Source organism: Ictidomys tridecemlineatus, chromosome 6, assembly GCF_052094955.1.
Source record: "Ictidomys tridecemlineatus isolate mIctTri1 chromosome 6, mIctTri1.hap1, whole genome shotgun sequence".
In the NCBI taxonomy this organism is placed as follows: Eukaryota; Metazoa; Chordata; class Mammalia; order Rodentia; family Sciuridae; genus Ictidomys; species Ictidomys tridecemlineatus.
This window is the reverse complement of record NC_135482.1, coordinates 28,494,667-28,511,954: the sequence shown is the minus strand read 5'-3', so window position 1 is coordinate 28,511,954 and position 17,288 is coordinate 28,494,667. Positions and strand designations below refer to the sequence as shown.

The 17,288-nt window shown below is 33.0% G+C and overlaps 1 protein-coding gene across 6 annotated transcripts in view; it reads right to left on the bottom strand.

Annotated features, from left to right (window-relative positions):
• Atp2b1 (ATPase plasma membrane Ca2+ transporting 1) overlaps nucleotides 1-17,288 on the bottom strand; it is a 105,849-nt gene that overhangs the window by 28,601 nt on the left and 59,960 nt on the right. For all 6 annotated transcript variants that reach the window (XM_021725794.3, XM_078053032.1, XM_013358226.4 and 3 more), the window contains exons 4-10: nucleotides 12,319-12,573; nucleotides 12,102-12,227; nucleotides 7,966-8,106; nucleotides 6,165-6,203; nucleotides 5,297-5,458; nucleotides 3,573-3,787; nucleotides 1,289-1,531 (exon numbers count right to left, since the gene is read on the bottom strand). In XM_021725794.3, the coding sequence (XP_021581469.1) occupies nucleotides 1,289-1,531; nucleotides 3,573-3,787; nucleotides 5,297-5,458; nucleotides 6,165-6,203; nucleotides 7,966-8,106; nucleotides 12,102-12,227; nucleotides 12,319-12,573 (1,181 nt within the window). The remainder of the gene's footprint in view (nucleotides 1-1,288; nucleotides 1,532-3,572; nucleotides 3,788-5,296; nucleotides 5,459-6,164; nucleotides 6,204-7,965; nucleotides 8,107-12,101; nucleotides 12,228-12,318; nucleotides 12,574-17,288) is intronic.

Here is a 17,288-nt window from a genome sequence, read left to right as displayed (position 1 = left end):
AGTATCACTGTATTTCCCTATGAAAACTTAAATTTATAGTGTAAAATAGAATGTGACATTCTAAAGTAAAATTATATTGAAAATGTCTGTTAGTATCAATATTTAAAACAACATAGAATGGCAAGGTAGAAAGGAGCTTGAAGTAAGACAGAATGACATGAGTTCCAATTGCTAGGCACTAGCTATGTAAACTTCTGGTAAGTTACGAGATTTCTGGTCCTTGGCTTCAGCATCTGTAAAACAGGAGCACTCATGACCCAAGAATTGAACAAAATAAATATGTAAAGTTTATAGTTGTTTCTTGATGCACAATGGGAATTAATTATAACTCCTTTTTCTCTTCCTGTTTTAATTGACTTTTACTTAATAATTCAAAGTAAAATCTACATTACTGATTTTTACATCTTAAAATAAGGTACTATTGCCTTAAGTGCATTAAGAAGTTTCTTTTTTTCCCCCATAATACCCTCTCAAACATTTCCTTATATAATCACCACAACGATATTAAAGGCATATGTGATTATCTTTTTTTAATAATTAAAGCAAAAGCTCAGACTTTCAGCTAGTAAAAGACAAAAAGGGATTCAGAACCAAAATCCCATAACTTTGCAGTCCACTCATCCAATTAAAGTCACTTTTCACAATATAAACCATTTGCAATATTATTTTGTTACGGTTTATATACACAAATCATTAGTATATATCAAGTTGAACATAAGCTTTATGCTTTCTATAATAAATGTTTGGAATCTGCAAAGTTGAAAATATTTTATTCCAAGGTGGCACAAGCCTATAACTTTATTGGCTGTAAGTCTACAGACAACTTTAAAGATAGGGACTACTGAGAAACAGGGCATGCTGCAGGCATTTATAAAAAACACGTCATTTTCAATTGAAATTTGTCTTCAAAATTATCTCTGAAAACTGACAGCTGACTTTCTACAATCTGGTCTTTCCCCAAATGAGCTTAATAAGAATTTAAAATTAAGAACGTGTTCTGGTGTTCTGATTCTAAGACTTGAGATTTCTAAATACTCCCTGGTGCCAAGAAAAAAAAAAGAAAGAATAAAAGAAAAAGAAAAAACACATAAGTAAATAGAATGTGTATGTTGATTAACAAATCTTACTCATAATACAAACTATATCAAAAGAAACATAAATTATTATATGGATGTCTTTTAAAAACCTAACACTAAGCGGTTCAAATTATAGATCTGAAAGATTACATGCAGTCTAATCATTGCAGACTTAAGAATTAATATTCACATATATATTAAAGAAACCTTACCAATATTTTTGATGTATAAGCACAATTGACTGAAATTCCTGTTACAAGATAGGACAAAATATTTGGTGGAATAGCTTCTGGTTCAGGAACCTTTTTATAATGTTTTTCATTTATATAAGCTTGAACAACTGTCATTCTGTTCATTGTCAATGTTCCTGTTTTATCTGAACAAATGGCTGTAGCATTTCCCATGGTTTCACACGCATCCAGATGCCTTACTAAGTTATTATCTTTCATCATTTTCTACAGTAACAAAAAAATAAGAGTTAAACTACATATAAAACTTATTATATCATTATAGTAAAATGACAAAATCAGCATTAAAACTCTCTGCCTTACATAAACACATTGTAAAGAGTACCAATTTAATACTGGAAGAATAATAGTACATTTGACTATTCAAATAAACTACTAGATTCTCATGGTTTCACTTTTCTGTGCATAATATAATCTAATAAATGAATATGGATACCCATATCTATATGCAACTCACAGTGACTATACACCTCCAACAAGCTCAGGAAAATGTCTTCACATTATAAAAGCAATGACAGTATGTACAGGTACAGTGGTTTTCAGAGTACTCTAAGATAATATGGATGAAGTCTCCTTATTAAGTTTAAAATAAAAGACTGCTGTTTTAATCAATCACCAAGGAAAATGTTGATTCATTAAGATAAACAACGAGCTTGTGAGTATGCAGTTGCTTCTCTTTCTTTTTTTCTCTAACTTGATAGACTAAGTTAATATATCAAAACCACAACTGGATCATTTTTATCTATTCCATATGCTGGAAGACTTGATATTTTTATACTAAGGATCAAAATGTGTTTCATCACTTTCTCTCATTTACAACTAGAAAAGAAACCAAGAAGCCAAAAGTTTTCATGACTGTTTCAAAGGGCATTTAAATATACTTTATGATTAGCTTTCAACACATGTAGAATGGGTTAAAAACTACAGAGTTCTTTTACAAAGTTGTATCAACATGCAAGATGCTACAGAAAATCAGTTCGGTGAAGAAATAAATATGGGGAAGAGAAATGTGTTCTTCCCAATTACTTGAGAACTGCACATTTAAAGATTAAAGTGTTTAATTTTGCAAAACACTAAAAGAAGATCCATGAAGATTATAATGTAGTAAAAAGAACAGTAATTGGTAACATCAAGGCTAAACATTTAACAAAGGCTTAAAAACATCATTTAAAATGTTTAAAATGCTCTCATTCATTTTCTATTCAACAAATATAAATCAATCTGCTTATATCTTTTTCATCAATTGAAAAATTAATATCATTAATGACTACTCAAAATGAACTAATTATAGTATTGACAATGACTAATCAATGTGCCTAAAACTTGTATTTACTTCAATTATTTCTAATTATTTAAAAATATTTTTAAAAGGACAAATAAATGATTATGTTGTATTTTACCATCACTTTGAAAATAAACTCAAAACAATAAGCAAAAAACATTCTTATCTTGTCAGGCCTATCTACTGTAAAACCCTTTGGAATAGTTGAAGACAAGAGTGCTAGAGCAGAAACTATGACTAATTACTTTATATTTCTCACTGTTAGCAGTGTTATTTAAGGAGAACTGCTAATTAACATTTCAAAATTTATGAGAGCAGCATTCTTTTTTCTTTTTTTTTTTTAAACCTGTAAAACCAGATCACAGTTGGAATGTTTCAAAGCCAGCAGAAAGGCCGGAGGGAGAGTTGAACATATGAGCACTAAGTCAGCAAGGGCCATATTGACCACAGTAAAGAGTCCTATGGTTTTACATAAGGAAATGATAAAACCTGAATTATTTTTTGGAAACATCAATCTGCCTACAAATATGAAGACCAGATTGTGGGGCAATTATGGGAATGGATGAGTGGAAGAAAGAAGGCCTCAAAAAGTTGAACCTTACTGAACCCTCTTTGCTTTTGTGCCACAGGAGAACAACAAACATCTTTACCTTAATTTTACAAGCAGGAAAGAGGAGGTGATGTGACATGACCATAACTCTAACATAATGAAATTTAGGTTAGAACTTGGCCTAGCAGAGTTGTGCTTAATACTGTATCAAGGATGCCTTCCACATGTATAAGGTCTCTATGAAAAGAAATACTCAGCTAAGGGCGGGTACAATCAGTGACTGCATTTCTAAAGAAAACAATGTACACTTACAGAGATCCTCCATTTTCAGAACCAGAAAAGAGAAACTGGATGTGCATTTTCCAAACCAGCTGAAGTTTTAAACATAATACATCAACTAACTATTTTGTACTAACCTTGACTGAATAAGCCAGTGAGATAGTGACTGCAAGTGGAAGACCTTCTGGCACTGCAACCACTAAAACTGTAACCCCAATAATGAAGAACTTCACAAAATATTGTATGTAAATCGGTGTGCATTCAGCAAGCCAAGGTCTCTTCTGAACCCAGAAGGTATCAATTACAAAATATAATACTAGAATGATAACTGTGATGGCAGACATCAACAAACCTTTCAGGATACAAAAAAAAAAAGAGAAATATGCAATTACTTAAATATTCCAGACACTACCACTGCCAGTTATATATTAGCTACTGTAAAGAAATAACTGACTCAATAATATTTATTTTCATTTCTGAAAAACTGTTACCTCCTTTTTGCACATAACTCATCACTTAACATTGTCAGATTTAATTTCTGCTTCCAGGTATAGCCCTGACTCTAGGAGGACTGGGAAAAATGTATTTACAATTCTTAGACTTAACTGTATCCTTTGCCTTCTACTAAGGCTGAGACAAAATAATAGTTAATGACAAGAAAATACTAGAGACAAATTAATAGTTAATGACAAGAAAATACTAGATGCTTAGTATAAGCTGGAGCTTTACAAATTCAAGAGGCAATTTGTCTAACACTGAAACAGAAACCAGTAAGAATCTGATCAACTGGGAAACTTGGAAATAAACACTATGGTTGAAACAAACATGCATGTATATGTGTATACACACACACACACACACACACAATCTGAATTATTATTTCTCAATTTATTTTTGGTTATTCTTGCTGCTTCACTGACTTGGAAAAACACTAAAGGAGTCAGTATTATGATTTAGCTACATATTATAAAAACAAATATTTTTTACTAGATAATAAACTTATTGAGTTTAGAAGAAAAAGCTTGGGCTGGGATTATGGCTCAGCAGTAGAGTGCTTGCCTAGCACGGCTGGGATCCGGGTTTGATCCTCAGCACCACATAAAAAAAATAAAATAAAGGCACTGAATTGTGTCAATCTACACCTAAAAAATAAATTAGAAAAAAAAAAGAAAAAACTTTACCCAACATTCTCCTGGAAGCAATAGAGTGATGCAATTAAGTGATTTTAATAATGAGTATGAGGATTTATCCATATAGTATTCTTTAAGAAGGTGATAATGCTGGGGCATGCTCTATCTTTTAAAAGCTCTGCTTTTTTTCTTAAAGAAGGGTTCTACTAATGATGTTTTCTAGTGAAGAAAGTCAGTATCTTTTGCCTCACTACAAAAATTCTATTGGGCTTGGCTAAATTATAATGTTTAAAGAAACACAAATTTTTCATAGATAGCCCATAAAAGTATGAACAAAGTGTGTGATAATTTTTTTTTTTATAGTTAGATAATCTGTTGAACAACTTCATAGCAAGCTCTCTCTCTACTAGCACACTACCCTCCAAAATTTGGAGAAATTTAGAGATGAGTGTATGGCTTATAAACTGGGCAAATTTAGACACAGATTTTAACCTGATCATTTACTAGCTAAATGATGAAGGACGATTCCCTTTATGTAAGCTGCAATGCTATTCTGAGTATCTATAGTAACTCAAAGGGCCTGGTACATTGTGGCTAAAAATAAAAAACTATTTTTAATTTCCCTTACACTCACAAAGCAACAATTTTCAGCCTTATCTGCATCAACTGATACTTTCTGAGCAGAAAGTGCGCATTTTAAGACAAACACCATTTTCTTCTATACATCTTACCTGCTTTCCCAATCTGGACAGCCAGTTTTGTAAGTTTCCCTTGTAAAACAGATTTTTCCTTTTTTGGCAAATTTGCTTTCTTTTTGTCTTTTTCATCACCATCTCCACCTTCTTCACTCTTTAAAGGCTGCATCTCCATGGCTGCACCATCCTGGGCTTTAGCTATATTTGCAAGCAACATAATTTCACTGCATCTTAAAGGCACCTATTACTATTAATATTTTGAAGCAATTTATTTAAAAAATCAGATTCTTAGAAAACAGAAGAGGTAAAAACATTCAGCTATGTCTGTGTTTATGTGCTCACATACAAAGAATAACACAACAGTGACATTAGGGTATGAAACTATATCAGATTTGAGAATGTCATACTATGTGATGGGGATGAAAATGATCACAGGGTCCTTAGGCTAAGAACTAAAGGAATACTAAATAATTTATTTCCCTGTATTAATGTTTTTAGGTAACATCCAAAGTCTATAAATGCCTCTCAGATTAACAGAACATTATGACCACACATATAGAGAAACATGCATATATTAATATTCACATTATACATTGTTTCTTATGCACATATGCCACCAGCTATAAAAGAAACAAGATTTCAGGTATGTTAAAATATTTGAAATGCTTATGTAGAAAGTTACCTACATAAGCTTACTACCACAAATCATAATTAAAATCTTCTTAGCATCATAGAGACAACATGACTAAGGCATTAGCAGGAAGAGAGATTAATCCAAGTTAATAAACATTGTTGATGTTCCCTGCCACATGTATCCTAATTTTGGATGGATATAGTATACAGTAGAGCTATTTCTGGATATAATGAAAACAAGCTAACTGTACTTTTATCTTCTTGAATTTACCTTTGTTGCGATTCTCAATAGTTCCATCTTGTTTCTTATCTGTAGGAACAAAATGGGAATTAAAGCTTTCCAAAAGAAATGAATACAGCCCTGCTAAATTATGCAAAGGTAGTTCACATTTCTATAACAGAACTGTTACACAATGGGGTATGTGTGTGTGTCACAGATTAGAAAACATTTAGTTTGCAATTACCTGCTGTATCAATCACTCCCTAGGTTTTACCATAGGGGAATAGTCCAAAATAATTTAGGGCATCTATAATTGTTTGATTTTTTTCATAAGGCTTCAGTCTTTTATCAGCTGTAATAAACCCAAATATGGTATAAGAGATTTTCAAACTAAACACAGGAATAACCTTAAGAAAGCAGAAAAGGGCTGGGATAAAGAGGGAGGGAGGAATGTTATAAAAAGATAACAGGCACATAGGAGAGCTTTGGTAGGGATGAAAACAAAAAAGGCATGGATACAAGACAGGAGAGGAAATATAGCAAAACCAGAATATGAATGTACAGAATAAGTCAGACTTACAGTGAAGGTGATTCCCCAAACTAAAGGAATACTAGAACACAGAAAAATGAGCTATCTGAAGTAAAAGTAATCACGAAGGGGATGAGTTTTTTGTTTGAAGCAGGCAATATCTTAAAATGATAAGGGAGAAGCATTCAACCTATATTCTTCCACCTTCTCTATCAAACAGAACTATCTTCAAACTGGAAAACATGGAACAAATATGGTCAGGAAGGAACAGAAGCTTAGGACAGATGAGGAGATAGTAAGAGAATACCTAGCTACTTTCAATGAGTTTAAGTCTGGAGAGACCAGCCAGCCACATCCTGGCTGCTGAGGAAACTGAGATAGTTCACACTGGACTGCTTTTGAGTTAGTCGCCAAAGTAGTCAAGAGAATGGGAAAAAAGTTATAAGTCCACAGAAGGAAAAATGTCCTGTTTTATGAAGGGGGAAAGAAAAAAACCAAAGAGGCAGACAGTAATTCCTAGGAATCTTAGGGAAAAAAGGGTACTCATTAGAAAAGATACTGTGGAATCAATAAGAATAAAGTAATAATGTAAACATTTTTTTTTAAAATAGGATCCAGTGACTTCTAACTCTTGTATATTAATATGGAGCAGAATGGAGAAGGCTGGATCTGTCTCTTACTAATGCTCTGACCTGGAACAAGTTTACACAATCTCTATAAGTCTCATTAGTAAAAATAACAACCGTCTTTACCTCACATGGCTGTGAGAATCTAAGAGAGGGAGCATGCAAAGCACTTAATCATCATCACCACTGATTTTCAAACTATACTATGCTCAGTCTTCAGAAATGTATGGAGGTTCACTGAGGGCTTGAGGAACAGAGTAAGAGAAATCTACAGGCTTGCCTCCCTCACTTGCAAAAGTTTCCAAATACATTTTTGTTTGAAATAAGGATTTCATGGCTAAAGATAAAACTCAAAGGAAAAAAAATCCACCCAGATATTCAACACTGCTGCAAGGAGCTGGAGGCATAGCTCAGTAGAAGACCGCCTGCCTAGCAGGCAATGTTTAATATTTGGATGGACTATTTTTTCCTTTGAGTTTTATCTTTAGCCATGAAAGGTCTCTGAATGGACTATTAAGTTTAAAAGAAAAATTCTCTCCTTTAATACTAGTACTTGGAAGTATAATATTAGGTAATTGAATTTCTGTAGAATTTTCCATATCAGAATCTCAAGAAAGAAGTCTATTTCTATAGAAGTTCTTATGATCCTGCTGCTGTATTTCTAAATAGTAATTTAAGAACAAATTGCTATTCTTACTTTTCTTTTCCTTTTTCTTCTCATCTTTCTTCTCTTCCTCTTCACCTCCAGCTCCAAGTAAGGTAAAGATAATTCCAGTTTGAGAATTGACACCTACAGCAGTAACTACCATTCTTCCAGAGCCTTCCATCACATGAGTACCTATAACAACAAAAAACTTTGTAAAAATTATAATACATTTCTTTCCTACCATCAAATTGAAGCTTTAGTAATACTTATCCTTAATATCAATATTACTAAAACAAACCGATTAAGACATTAAATAAATCTAAATTCTTGTGCATAAGATTTTAACCTAAAGAATCATTTGTGTTCAAAGCTCACTCTATCAACATGTGATACAGGGCAAATTACAGTATCTCACACTTCCTCATCCATAAAATGCAAATAAAAATACTTAACACTTCACAGACATATAATAAGATCTATATTTCTCAAACAAGCCTATATATATCGTGGGTTCAATGAATGCTTATTATTATTAATAATAACATAAAGTGTGAGGAATACTTTGAGAAATACATTGTTTATAAAGAAATGTGCTTATAGCCAAAAAGAATTCCACTGCAATGAATGTCGAATTTCTCACACCCAACCCTATAACCTTTATCTACCCCTAGAGACTCAGTTCAGACTGCCTAGATCGCAAAAATAGCCCCCTAGCTAATCTCTCTGACTTTCCAGCTCATCCTGAAATGTGTTTTTATATTCTTACAATCTGATTTCATCATATGCTCATGCCTCAAAACTTTATGACACTACACTTCTTACTGAATTAAGTTCAATAACTTGAGAATATCCAACCTTCAAACTTTCTCACCCACCATTCTAACATAAAATTCCATTACAGAAATCAAGGGAGCAGAGATAGAAAAACTGAATTCAGATTATTCCCCTCACACCACTCTTATAGTCAGAAAAGCATTATTATTCTTATTTTCTAGAAACTTGCCCAAGGTTATATAATTATCAGGTGGTAAGGCAAAGATCCAATCCAGCTCTGTCAAAGGTTATCTTCCTTTTATAACAATGATGCATATTTATAGTTTTCCTATAATGAGTAAGGAACAACGCAGAAATAGGCGTTGTTAAAAGACTTCCCATTTTACTATTCCAATCCTTATTTTTTTAAAAATCTGTACTAGGGATTGAATCCAGAGGCCCTTTGCCACTGATCCACACCCCCAGTCCTTTTAATTTGATTTTGAGACACAGTCTCTTTAAGTTGTTGAGGTTGGCCTTGAATTTGTGATCTTCCTGACTCAGGCTCACGAGTCACTGGGATTATAGGTAAATGCCACATGCCTGGCTATTTAATGTTTTTACCAATTTTAAACAGGCTTCAAAAATTCACTTTCTCTCTCTGTTTACATTCAATAAATCTTATTTGCACTTATTGCTTATTTGCATTTTATCAGTTCAAATCCTTCTGGAGGGCAGGGTCTGCAGCATCTACTATCATCTTATATACCAAACCAGTGTTCACAGGTATTTACTCATAAAGCGTATGTATTTAATTCTAGCACATAAAGATGTATATTTAGCTATTAATTACTGAGTAACTTGTCTAATATGAATGTTGAAAATATAAAAACTAAAGTTTTCTTGCTTTCAAAAATCTACATTCTACTAAAAATCTATATTTCACTTTGCCAGTGAAAATGCAAAAGAACAAGAAATGAAATTCAAGATAATAATGTCATGTATAAAGGACAATTGGTTTCTTTTAACAATTCTGGCTTTGAAGATTTCAGTTTTTATGCTCTGTTCCTCCTTACAGTCTGATTAGATGTTGGCAGTTAATGTGCTCAGACAAAGTAAACAATTTTTGTTCAGGTCATATCCCACCACTGACTGAATACTGCTTTTAAAAATCTAAATTTAAGAAGCCAAGAACAGCAATGAGAGATGGCATCATGAGAGTAAATTTAAAAATAAATGCATGTCATGTTTTTTAGTACATTTTTAGAATACGGAAATAAATGCAGAAAAACTTTCCCACCCATACTGTGATAAAGGACTCTACAAAGTTATTTCAGTCTTTTCTTAAACATGGAAAATTTATAGTTTTTCTGATATACTTGTGTTAGGAACCTGAGTCTACATTAAGCTCACCAGTCATCTCTTGTTAAAATAGAAAAGGAGCAAAGTTCAGTTAAAGGAAATCAACCTGAACAGCTAAGCACTATGTAAATAAGCTAGATGTACATAAAAGTCCATGAAGTATATATAGCACAAGGCAACAGGAGACTATCTCAGTTTGCCAAATAACATGGCCCAGTCAGCCTGTGGTGGTAAGATATGATTAGACACCTTCCTTTCCCTTTGGCAAGGTTATAGATTTTATGTGATTAATATTAACTATAGTTTTTCAGAAGTATGCAAAGAATCAGTAAAATGAATATGTATTACTTAAATAGATTACATATCAAAATTTTTCTATTTGGTATGAATTACAAGTACACCACTACAAATAAAAAAATCAAACAGGATGAGTATCCTAAGTGGCATATCCTAAGTGGAATACTAAAGGTATATAGGTCTCAGGGTTTTTTTGGTAAATGGGATATATTTATGCAATTACTCTGATTTTTTTATAGCAAGGTTCTTCAGCATATATACATGTAATTACCATAATTCTTTTTATAAGTGTTTAAAAAATTTTTTTTTGTAGTTGTGGATGGACAGCATGCCTTTATTTTATTTGTTTATTTTTATGTGGTGCTAAGGATCAAACCCAGTGCCTCACACATGCTAGGCAAGCACTCTGCCACTGAGCTACAGCCCAGAGCCTTATAATAAGTTTTTTTCATCACACATTCACAAATCTTAAAAAGGCAGTAGTTAAACTTAGGTTCTGCTCTGAAGTTCTGGTTCTAACTTAACTTACCCTTGCAGATATCATAGGTTTGACTTCAGTTTTAGTGAAATCATGTTCAACTAATTAAAATATAAAACTCACAGAAAAGGATTAAAATTTACAATTCCCAAGTTATTAGATATTTAAATCAGCATAAATCTTCTGACAATGCATAAAATGTTAGCATTCCACTAAAATTTGATAGTAACAGTAGAAGACAAACAGGCAACAATTGGCTTTCCCAAACTCTATACAAATTCAACCTAATAAATATATTTGTGACAGTTTCTTAAATTCTTTAGAGAATACTGGACAATTAAGAATAAGTATCTTAGCAATCCAACTTAACAAATTAGCATCCATTTCTGATACTTCAGCTTCTCATTCTGCATATCAGAAGGCAGCTTGTGATTTTTTTTTTTTTTGAGAGAGAGAGAGAGAGAGAGAGAGAGAAAATGAGAATTTTTTAATATTTATTTTAGTTTTCGGCAGATACAACATCCTTGTTTGTATGTGGTGCTGAGGATCGAACCTGGGCCGCACACATGCCAGGTGAGCGCGCTACATTCCCGGCCCCAGCTTGTGATTTTTTTTTTTTTTTTCATCATCCTTGCCATTTCATTTCCAACTAACCTCAGTTCAAGTTATCACACTTAGGCTATGGCCTCCCTCTCAAATGGTACCCTTACCTATACAAATCCTTCTTTTCTCCAAGTCTTTAACATGTACAAATTCCTGACTGGAATTTATGAATGCTACTCCTGTATTTACTGTTAGCTAGTCATACAAATCTTGGATAAATGGTTTACATTTCAGACTCATTCTTCACCAGTTAAAAGAATGAGTTAGATTAGGTAAACAAAACACCTGTCCTTAGTACACCATCACAGAGTTCTCATTAATTTGCTTTAAACCTTCTTTAATTTTATACTTCAACAAGCCTTAAGAATAAAGGTGATAACAGAACAAAACCAATTCAATAAATATCACTATATTTTAGTTTTATCATTAGACATTAACATTAACTAGCTTTCAAATTTCTTGTTTTTATGGACTCAGATACCTCATTTGTAAAATATAGCTCTGGATACAGACGTGTAATGTCTCTGTCATTTTACAAAAAAAAAAAAAATAGTCTCTAAGAATTTTAAGGGTAAGCTAGTATAAAATACTGATTCCTCTTCACATCATGGACTCTTAAGTGAAAGAAACTGCTAACAATGGTACATAACTGTGGGGGAGGGAAAAGATCAAAATTTATTAAAAAATTTCATACCTGATAGAAGTAAGGGATCCTTATCTAAAGACTTCTTAACATGATCAGATTCACCAGTCAAGGAGCTTTCATCAATTTTAAGATCATTGCCTTGAATAAGTATGCCATCAGCTGGAAGAAGATCGCCTAAAACAAAAAGTAGTGACATGTTGAACCAGAAACAAGATTATAATAAATTTTACATTTAGAGTCATTTGTGTTACTCCTTCATACTTACCATATTTCACTTGAGCAATATCTCCAACAGTAATGTCAGCCACAGGTATCTGAATGACCTGCCCACCCCTGATGACGGTGAACTTCTGTTCTTGTTCAATTCGACTCTGCAAACCTCTGAACTGTTTCTCCTTACTCCAGTCATTGAAAGCTGTAACTAATACCACACACACCACTGACAAGAGGATTGCAGCTCCTTCAATCCAACCAGTTTCACCTTCACCTTCTTCCTCCCCAACAGAAACTTCTCCACAAACTAATGGGAAGAAAGAAAATGCTTATCAAAAAAAAAAAAAAAGGTTTTGAATGGATGACTATATATATGTCTAAACAATGTTTTCATGTATTAATATTTAATTTCATCAATTCTACTTATAGTTTTAGACACTCTGTGAACTCCAAGTATCTACAAATTCAAGAATGTTTACTATCTCAATTTCAAGTTCCCTGTCCCTGAGATTTTCAACAGTAGGATGGGGAGATGGTCCAGGGTACTAGAAGAAAACACGTTGAAGATCAAATCACAGGTGTCACAGTTTCAATTCTAGACCACTGCAATAAAATGAACATTGCAAAAATGTGAGTCACACAATTTTTTTTTTTTGGTTTCCCAGTGCATATATGTCTATACTGAACTGAAGACTAGCAAGTATGCAACAGTAGTGTGTCTAAAAAACGAATACTTAATTAAAAATACTGTCAAAAAATGCTAACAATCATCTGAGCCCTCAGCAAGTCATAACATTGTGTTGGTAGAGGGTCTTGCCTTGATGTTTATGGTTACTGAATGATCAGGTGGTCGTTGATGGAGGATGAAGCAGTAGTTGAGCTTTCTTAAAAATAAGGCAATGATGAGATTTGCCACATCAATTCATGAAAGACTTCTCTTCAGCACTTGATGATGTTAAAGTGTATCTTGCCTACAGATCTTTCAAAATTGGAGTCAATCCTTTCAAATCCTACTCCTGCTTTATCAATTAAGTCTACATAATATCCTAAATCCCTTATCATTTCAACAGTGTTTACAGCATCTTCATCAGAAGTATACTTCATCTCAAGAAATCACTTTCTTTGCTCATCTACAAGAAACTCCTGGTCCATTCAAGTTTTGTCACAAAAGTGCAACAATTCAGTCACATCTTCAGGGCCCATATCAAATTCTAGGTCTCCTTCTGTTTGCACCACATCTGCAGTTATTTTCTCCGCTGAAGCTGTGAACCCCTCAACATCATTCATGATAGAATTCACTTCCAACCTATTATTAATTCTGATATTTTGAGTTCTTCCAATGAATCATCAATGTCTTCAATGGTCTCTACATAAACTGAAAATCTTCAGGAAATAAGTCACCTATTTACTCGATCCAGTTCCAAAGGGATCATTATCTACGGTGGCGATAGCCTTATTAAATGTATTTCATAAATGAGATTTTGAATAATCAACAATTACATCTGTTATGTTAGCAGATGTTAAAACAACATTAATTTTGTTGTACATCTTGATCAGAGCTCTTAGGTGCCCAGATTCATGGTTAGTTAGTAATGATATTTTGAAGAATCCCCGCCCCTCCACCCCACAGCAGTGAGTCTCCACCGTGGTCTTAAGATATTCAAGAATCATTTTATAAACAGATGTTCTGCCATTTAGGCAAAGATTTAGCATAATTCTTAAGGATTTTTGAAATGGGCAAATAAGCATTAGCTTCAACTTCAAGTCACAAGCTGCATCAGCCAATAACAGAAAATGAGCCTGTACTTTGAAGCCAGGTATTGACTTTTCTCTAGTTATGGAAGTCCTAGATGGCGTCTTTTTCTAAGATAAGGCTGTTTCACATACAATGAAAATCTGTAGTCTAGTGTAACCACCTTCATCAATCATTATAGCTACATCTTCTACACAAATTGTTGCAGCTTATATCAGCAATTACTGCTTCACCTTGCACTTACATGTTCCCCAAAGAGTTCTTTACTTAAACCTCATGAACCTACTGCTGCTGTCTTCAAATTTATCTTCTGCAGTTTCCTCACTTCTTTAAGCCTTCATGGAATTGAAATCAATTAGCACCCTACTCTAGTTACAGAAATGTTGTGATCCTATATCTAGACCACTTATATATTTTCTCCCTATTAGCAATGGACTATTTCACTTTCTTACCAATGTATGTTCATTGAAGTAGCACTTTTAAGTTGTCCTAAGAGCTTTTCCTTTGCATTTACAACTTGGCCGTTTGGCAAAAAAGAACTAGTTTTCAGTCTATCTTTGTTTTCAAATGCCTTCCTCAGTAAACTTGGTCAATTCTAGATTTTGACTGGAAATTGGAGACATGCTACTCTTTCACCTGATATTTATATGACATTGTAGAAGAATTAGTTGGTTTTATTTCAGTATTATTGCCTCAGAGAATAAGAAGGCCTGAAGGAAAAAAAAAATGGGGGCATGGTCCACTGGTGTAATCAGAACCCAACATTTTTCAACTAAGTTCTGTGATTTGTTGTACCCCCAAACAAGCACAATTAGTAACATCAAAGATCGCTAATAACATATCACCACAATAGATATAAGATGATGAAAAAGTTTAAAATACTGTGAGAATTACTAAATGGGACTCAGAAGAACGTGACCAGAGACATTAGTGGGTAGATGCCAATACCCAAGTAACTTGGTGGACATAGGGTTGCCGCAAACCTTCAATTTGTTAAAAAAAAAAAAAAAGTGCAAAGTGCTACTTCTTATTCAACTGTACAAGAACCTACTAGGTGCCAGACACTATCTTAGAAGATTGAGATAGAGAAGTAAATAAAACATATAAGCTCATGGATTTCACATGCAGACCAGTAGGTAGGAATGGTATATAACAAATTCAAATAAAGAAGAAACAAACAATTAACTTCAGAGATCTGTAGTGCCACAAAGAAAATAAAACATGCTGATGTGCTATGAAATGAGGAGGGTTAATAGAGGCTGTATGAACTAAGGAAGCCCCTCTGAGGTGTCTGTAACATTTGGGCTAGGAGTCAAATGTTAACAGGGAACCAGCCATATAGACTCAAGGGAAGAAGATTTCAATGACAGATTAAAGTCAGTACAATTGCTGTAAGTCAGAAAAAGAGTTCAGAAAAGAATGGGGATGGAAACCTAAAAAACCCCAAAACCGTGGGGGTCAATAAATAAAGTAAAGAAAAATGAAATGATGGTTTTTGGGCTTTCTGCTATAATGCACTTGTGAGTCTAAAATCAATTCAGTGGTCTATAAGCAATACTTTGAAAAATGAAACAGAAAAAAATAAGGACGATGTAGGAAGAGTTTTAAGTATTATTTCTTGAAGCTTTACTCTGGCTGTTTATATATACACCTGACGGGATATATTCTTCTGGGTTGCTATGTAAATGTTATTTTCCACTGAACTGAAATACCTGAAAGTCACTGGTTGGACAAACAAAGCAGAGGAAAAATGATACAGAAGAATAAGTAAATAAGTGAAACTAGCAATGAATAAGCTCCAGAACTGTGTGCAGAGACTGAAGAAGAGATCCTGGGTATGAGGACACTAACTGAAGATTAATCTTGGGAGATGCAAGTGGGACAGTTTTAAGAAGAAGGCAACATAATTATAAGATCAACAGGGGATGAAATGGAAAAGAGAGATGAATATCCACAAAAAGTATCCTGAGAACTATCAGTAGGATTCAGTCATTAATGGTATAAAGCAACTTTTCTACAGAGCCGGATGGTCAACTCAAATACTGCAACTTATGTTTTAATTATTTTCAAGCTTAAGGAAGGATCATATGTCATTGTATATAATAACAAATTAAGAGAATTATTGTTTACATTTCTTTTAAACATAGGAAGCTTAAGGACAACTCTTCTTCATCCTTTCCATACCAAAAGGATAGGAGATTAACAGTAACACTCTGAATCAGAGCAAGTCTGGATTTGAGAACAGATGAACACTGAAATGCCACACTGAACACTTTCATCAACCTGAAAACACAGCTAAAATATTATCCAAGTGAAGCAATAAGTGGGTTTTATATAGTTTATTAAAAACACAAAAAACAATATTTTATAATAATGTGCAAGAACCAACTGACATCAGAAGATGCAATCTGTCATGCTTCAACAAATAATTTCATGTAATTGATAGATGAACTGAGAATGAGCATCACGATTAAGTGAGTACACTTTTCAACTTGGGTAAATAAATATATGTTTCTTTTAAGCTATGAAAGATAAAACCAAGTTAAGAAGTAAATCAAACTTAGATCAAATTAGGCTTAACAATTTTTTACAGCTATTAAAAAAATTAAACCTTTTTATTCATTTTCTACTTTTGAATATGCTTAAAATACATTACAAAGATAGTTGTACATAAACTTATAAGTAATATAGAGGCATGTGCTCAAACTTTTTACTAATAAGAGTAATTAACCAAAAACGTTTTAAAGATCAATGTAACAGAGGCTAAGAAGAAGAAAATGTATGACAATTACATAATTTTTAGTTTTAAAACTCACATGCATATTTATCACTAAATGAATGAATAGTTCAAAAGAGAATTTGAAACAAATTAATGACACACTTCATTTCATATATGGCACTCCTCTATATTATACAGATAAGATCAGAATGATAGTGAAATAGTAGCAAAATATTTCTAGAAATTGAATCCTTTTCCTGTTGTTGACTATTACAAATTTTTAGAGGAGCTGTAGAAAAAAGAAAATAACACCATGTTCAAAGTTACAAAAGTACTAGTTTACAGCCACATAAAAAAGTATTTTAATGTTTTCAGTTCAAGTACAAAAACAATAACAAAAATCTATTTTACCAAAGTATTTCCCTGTGTATATATTGATATGCATAACCTAATTTTCATCTTCACTCTTTGTAACACTAAAACATTATTTGCCTTATCTTTCACTGATGTGTAATAGAATTTTCCAAAGATAACATTTTATGAAATAATG